The sequence below is a fragment of the Mustela lutreola genome, chromosome 17 (genome assembly GCF_030435805.1).
Source record: "Mustela lutreola isolate mMusLut2 chromosome 17, mMusLut2.pri, whole genome shotgun sequence".
NCBI classification, from domain to species: Eukaryota; Metazoa; Chordata; class Mammalia; order Carnivora; family Mustelidae; genus Mustela; species Mustela lutreola.
In genome coordinates, this window is record NC_081306.1 from 40282486 (window position 1) to 40289020 (window position 6535).

General features: G+C 40.5%; 1 protein-coding gene across 3 annotated transcripts in view; it reads left to right on the plus strand.

The window, feature by feature from the left end:
- The window catches only part of TMEM225B (transmembrane protein 225B), a 38239-nt gene extending 33304 nt beyond the window's left edge, over positions 1-4935 (plus strand). For 2 of the 3 annotated variants that reach the window (XM_059155239.1, XM_059155241.1), the window contains 2 exons: positions 3694-3752; positions 4578-4935. In XM_059155239.1, the coding sequence (XP_059011222.1) occupies positions 3694-3752; positions 4578-4706 (188 nt within the window). In that variant the 3' untranslated portion in view covers positions 4707-4935. The remainder of the gene's footprint in view (positions 1-3693; positions 3753-4577) is intronic. The other variant, XM_059155242.1, reaches the window with a different exon arrangement.
- The last annotated feature ends 1600 nt before the right edge of the window (positions 4936-6535 follow it).

Consider the following 6535-nt stretch of genomic DNA (forward strand, 5'->3'; position numbering starts at 1 on the left):
AAGTATCCTTGAAGTCTTCACCCCTCCCAACCATGTGGCTCTTTGTGATCTTGTCCTCTTGTCTCCCCTCAGAAACCGATTATTCTGAAGTTTCTGATAATCATCATTACTGTACACACGTTTGTCCTTAACAATTATAGGACTTAGTATTACTTGCTTTAAAACTTTGTATAATCATACTGTGTTTATACAGCAGTATAACCTCCATATTAATGCAAGGAACTCTAAGTTTCATTCATTTTTAACATTTTTTTTTTCTTTTAAAAATTTTATTTATTTGGTTGACAGAGAGAGATCACAAGTAGGCAGAGAGGCAGGCAGGGAGAGAGAGAGGAAGGGAAGCAGGCTCCCGGCTAAGCAGACAGCCCGATGTGGAGCTCGATCCCAGGACCCTGGGATCATGACCTGAGCTGAAGGCAGAGGCTTTAACCCACTGAGCCACCCAGGCGCCCCCATTTTTAACATCTTAAGTACTTAATTGTATAAACTAAGCTTGTCTGTAGAAGGAGTATGGTATTTCTCTGTGAGAGAATTTTAAGTTCATGGTTCAGTTTCTTTTAATGACTATAGGACCATTCAGCTATTTGATTTCTTCTTGAGTTAGTTTTGGTAATTTATATATTTCTATAGGTTTATACATTTTGTATAAATTTTGAAATTTATTGACATAAAATTACTTGAAATGTTTTCTTTTTTAACTTTATTTTGTGCTGTATCTGTAGTTATGTGCTTCATTTTTCATACTTAATTTTTTCTTTTTTCATTGCCAGGTTTGTGTTGGATTTACCACGTTTTTAGTCTTTCCAAAGGTCCAGCATTTAGCTTTCTTGAACTTTTATATTTTATAGTTTGTTTTCTTTTTTAAAAATTTATTTATTTTTATTTTATTTATTTAAAGATTTTATTTATTTATTTGACAGACAGAGATCACAAGTAGGCAGAGAGGCAGGCAGAGAGAGAGAGGGAAGCAGCCTCCCCACTGAGCGGAGAGCCTGATGTGGGGCTCGATCCCAGGACCCCAGGATCATGACCTGAGCCAAAGGCAGAGGCTTTTAACCCACTGAGCCACCCAGACACCCCTGGAGGTCCATTTTGATGTTTGATGTTGAATGGAACTTTTCACTTATAAACATTAGATCAAGCTTATTGATTATATTATTTTAATTTTGATTTAGAATTGTTCTAGTTTAAGCTAGTCACAGGAGAAATACTGCATGATTGTGCAATATGAGATGACCGAAATAGTCAAGGTCATAGAGGCAGAGTAGGATGGTAGTTGCCGTGGCTAGCAGGGCAAAATGAGATGTTGTTCAATGAATATAATGTCTCAGTTATTCAAGATAAGTAAGTTCTAAAGATGTGCTGTACAACATAATACCTATAGTTAACAATACTGTACTGTGCACTTACAGATTCATTAAGTAGGTAGATCTCATGTTAAGTATTCTTACCACAATAAAAAAATCAAAACAATAGCTGAAAATAATGAATTTGTTTTCAAAAAATGGAAATGATAAAGATACCCAAGTATATTTTTTAAATGGAGAAAATTACATTAATTTTAAAAGGCTGGGGAAAAAGTACAATAGAGCCTACTTCCTATAGGCAGTTCTCAATCTCATTCACTTAGACGACCTGGTTTTTTGATTTTTGGCTTTTTTATTTTTATTTTTTTTTTTTTTATTTTTTTATTTTTTTTTTTTTTTAAAGATTTTATTTATTTATTTGACAGAGAGAAATCACAAGTAGTCGGAGAGGCAGGCAGAGAGAGAGAGACGGAAGCAGGCTCCCTGCTGAGCAGAGAGCCCGATGCGGGACTCGATCCCAGGACCCTGAGATCATGACCTGAGCCGAAGGCAGCGGCTTAACCCACTGAGCCACCCAGGCGCCCTGATTTTTGGCTTTTTTAAAGATTTTTATTTATTTGTTTATTTGACAGACAGAGATCACAAGTAGGTGGGGAGGCAGGCAGAGAGAGAGGGGGAAGCAGGCTCCCCGCTAAGCAGAGAGCCCGATTCGGGGCTCGATCCCAGGACTCTGGGATCATGACCTGAGCTGAAAGCAGAGGCTTTAACCCACTGAGTCACCCAGACGCCCCAAGACGCACTGTTTTCCTTTCTCATTGCTTCCAACTTAACGTGATAAGAACCATCCCTGACAATTCAGATGCCAGCTTCAGAGGGGCAGAGCTTACACATAGATGGAAACTTTTCTTTTGATTTTTTCCCCTGTAAAACTCCTCTAAACCGTCTTTATAAGTGGCTTAATGACAGCCTAACAATGGACCTCGCTTGACCACACAATGCACAGACGTGGCTGGCATCTCTCAGGCCAAGAAGCAGAATCGAAGCCATGTGGAAAGGTCCACAAAGACACGGTCTGCTACAAAAGCATACCTTTCCAGAAATCCAGTTATTAATAAAGTTAACTCACATTTTATTTTATTTTATTTTTTAAAAGATTTTATTTATTTATTTGACAGAGAGAGAGATCACGAGTAGGCAGAGAGGCAGGCAGAGGGAGAGGGAAGCAGGTTCCTGCTGAGCAGAGAGCCTGATCCGGGGCTCGATCCTAGAACCCTGGGATCATGACCTGAGCCGAAGGCAGAGGCTTTAGCCCACTGAGCCCCCCAGGCGCCCCTCTTCCTTTCATTTTTGTTTATTAAAATTAGTTTTGCTGAACTTACATTTTGAAGTTGACAGTATCCCCAAGCATTCAAGATATTATTTTATTATTTTTTCTTATTTGACCGCTTCCATTGTTGTTGACTCTAAAAATATCATTCTTTTTTGAAGCAATCTTTGTTTTCTCTCAGACTTTCTTTGGTACCTTACAGGGTGTGGCTAATTGTGTCATGACTTGTAGTGTGAACTGAGTCTGAGGAGTAAGGTCTTTCAAAATTTCTCAACCATCTTAATCTCTCTCTCTCTCTCTCTCTTTTTTAAATGTCTGTGTGCTTTCCTTCTCTCTTTTCTTTGCGGAACGCCAGGAAGACATCTGTTAGACTTTGTCGCTCTATCCTATGTCTGCCTCTCTCTGTCTTTTCATGCTTTCCATCTCTTTTTCTTTCTGGGCTGCCTCTGAATAACTCCTACAGATCTTCAGTTTCATCCATTCACTTTCCAGCTGTGTCTGGTGGGCTTCTTTACCGATTCATTACATTTTTATTTCAAGTCAATCTGTTTTTATAACTGGAATTATATTTTCCCTTAATTCGTGTGAGTTTTATGCTGTTTTTCCTTATTTATACTTTTTAATCTATTCTCCAAATATATTTTTTATTACTCACGTTAAGCATACTTTGCATTCTGTGTCTTATTTTTTTAAGATTTATTTATTTGACAGAGGTCATAAGTATTCAGAGAGGCAGGCAGAGAGAGAGAGAGGGAAGCGGGCTCCCTGCTGAGCACAGAGCCCGATGCAGGGCTTGATCCCAGGACCCGAGATCATGACCTGAGCTGAAGGCAGAGGCTTAACCCAATGAGCCACCCAGGCACCCTGATTCTGTGTCTTTTAAGTTTAACAACTGAATGATATGCAGGTCTGTGTCCGTTGGCTGCTATTTCTACTGGCTCTTGTTTCTTGGTATGTTTGTAGATTCATTTTCCTTGAAGTTGTTTTTTTTTTTTTTTTTTTTTTTTTTGTAGAAGCTCGTTGAAGCCTGTATTTAAAGTGTGTTTTTTTTTCAAAAAGGGATTTGCATTTGCTCTTGTTTGATGCTCGTATGTACAACTAGCCAAGGATCACAACAGGTATTGTGAATTTGGTTGCAGACCCACAGAACAGCTAGCCTCTGTTTATGAATTCTCAGTCAATACAGGTAACTTTGAAGTTCTAGCTCCATATGGCAGACCCTTGTTAGACTGGTCATCTTGAGCAGGCCCTGGGCTTTTCCTCTCACTTTGTGTCCCAAATGCCCAAAAGAATGGAAACTCAGGGTCACCTGGGTTGAGTGTATGTCCCTACGGTGAAGGCTGATTGTATGCTTGCTTAAACTCTCTAGGTTTCTGTTTTCACTAGAGTTTTCTTCCTAAGAATGCCTTACCCTGATGCCAGTTTGATGCTCTATTTACAAATAGGTTTCTGAGGAAATATCTTCTGTCGAGTTTTTGGGTTTTTTTTCAGTGGGAGAGTATGTAATCTGCTGTCACATAGAACATAGAAGTTGTCCTTCCCTTAGCCTTAACCTTAACACAGCATTTATTATTCACTCAAGCTATCTCCATTTATGACATCAGTTCTGTTTTTCCTTTCTTTTACTTTGCTAGGAGTCTTGAGTGGGGCATCCAGAGGCCTGGGTTTTGTGTCTGACCTTCCTCTCCTAAACCTTGTTTTCTTACCTATTAATAGTTAGCCGGTTGCTAAGACACCCTGAGCACTGGCTCTGGTTCTGTGAGTTTACCCATCTGTTCGTCTGCCTTGCCTTGTGATGCATTCTGTTTTCCGTCTGTCTCTGTAATACTCTCTGTTGGAGGGGAGAACTAGGGAGGTTGGATGCAGGCCAGAGGGGGTCCCACTCGAGGAGGGCATTCCTGATGTCACTCCCTAACCTGACCCAGACTTCCGCTGTTACCCAGGTGCCATCTGCCTCTTCCAAGAAACAGCCTACCTTAGCTGCCATTGGTTGCCCAGTTCCCGGAGGAGTATCGAGGAGACCCAGGGCGTCCCCCACCTGGAGAATCTGGAGAGTTTGGGAGGAGACCTGAGCTCCATACAAAAGGAGACACTGCTGAAGGAAGAAACGGTTATCTAGTCCAGGAGAGCATCCTCCAGGCGTCCTCCGCTGTATGAACCTGCGGAGGCCTAAGGGGCAGCCGGTCTCTGTCGCTTCACTTTCGAGGAGCTTCGTGACTCAGATCAGTGCTCCCCTACCCTGTACTCACAGCTATTCTGTCTTGCTTGTATTTGCAATTTATTAAAAGTTTTTTGAATTAGTCTGTGTTTCCTGAGTGTTTTGTCTTTTTTTTTTTTTAAAGATTTTATTGATTTATTTGAGAGAGAGAGCGAGAGAGAGAGAGCGAGCACAAACGGGGGTAGTGGCAGAAGGAGAGGGAGAAGCAGACTCCCCACTGAGCACAGAGCCAGATGTTGGGCTCTGTCCCAAGGTCCTGGGATCATGACCTGAACCTAAAGCAGGTGCTTAACCGACGAGCCACCCACGGGCCCCAAAACTCAAAATTTTGATGGAACGTTGTGTTGGCTAAGCTGTGGGGTGGTGGGAAGTCACGTGTTGTACATGGAAGTGCAAAATGACATAACCCCTGCTGAGGGGATTCTTACAATGTGTGTGAAACTGCAGAAGCATTCCTACTTTAACATTCTCAATTTAATGATTTATCTGACAGATATACCTACACACATGTTTAAAACTGACATAGGTATAGGGATATTAAGGGGTACATTTGTCACATCAAATGAGCAATTCACATGTCCATGAATGGGGGACATGTTAAATTACGTTACATCCACACTAGGTTAAGGGGAAATAAAAGAGTGAGAAAGATGTTTATGTACCGACATGGAAAGTTTTCTAGGACACATTACATGATAAAAAACAAGGTATCTGGTCTAGTTCCTTCCATGCAAGAAATGGGGAGAAGATAAGGAAAATATACAAATATTAGTATTTCAAAATAAACGCTTGAAGCCTATATGATAAACTAATAAATCTTTGGAGATGGAGATAGATTAGGGAATGGGCTGGAAGGGGCAGGCAGAGATAGGAGCAGTAATTCTCTGCGGGTAACTTTTTATATGATTTCGACTCACAAAACATGTAAGTGTTTTACCTATTCAAAAACCTATTGAATTGTAAAAGTTAAATAAGTAAGGGTAATATAAAAAAAAAATGCCTAACTGTCCATACCAGCACTCTGAACTTCTAACTTTCATATATATATATATTTTAAAGATTTACTTACTTGAAAGGGAGTTGGGGGGCATAAAGAGCAGAGGGGGAGAGAGAAGCTTAAGCAGACTCCCCACGGAGCCTGACTCAGGTCCTGATCTTAGGACCGTGAGATCAGGACCTGAGCTGAAATCAAGAGTCAGTTGCTCAACTGACTGAGCCACCCAGGCGCCCCTATAACCTACACTTCCATTGTTAATGCTAAAGCAACTCTCACATCTGTCATTTTACTTTGTCCTGCCAAAGATCGGCCAGGTATAATTCTACCCATTTTTTAAATTAAAGACCCACAGAGGTGATGTCTTTTGTCAGAGAATTTTCTTCCCCTCTCCCTCTGCCCCTCTGTCTCTTTCTCCTTTCCTTTCCTTTCCTTTTCCCCATTCTTTTCTCTCAGGGCCTCATAATGCTCTCACCTCATTCAGTATCATGTTCCTTGCAAGGAAAAAAGGCCCTCATTTTCTCAGCATCCCTGAGCTGTTTTCTTTTTGACATTTCCATTTCCCTAACAATCCTTTGGTTATATTCTGACCTCTCAGGGCTATTCTTAATTTTTCTTCAAAAATATTCTCTTTATTTATTCTCTTTAAATATTCTCTTTATTCTCTTTATTTTATCATGGGAAAGAAG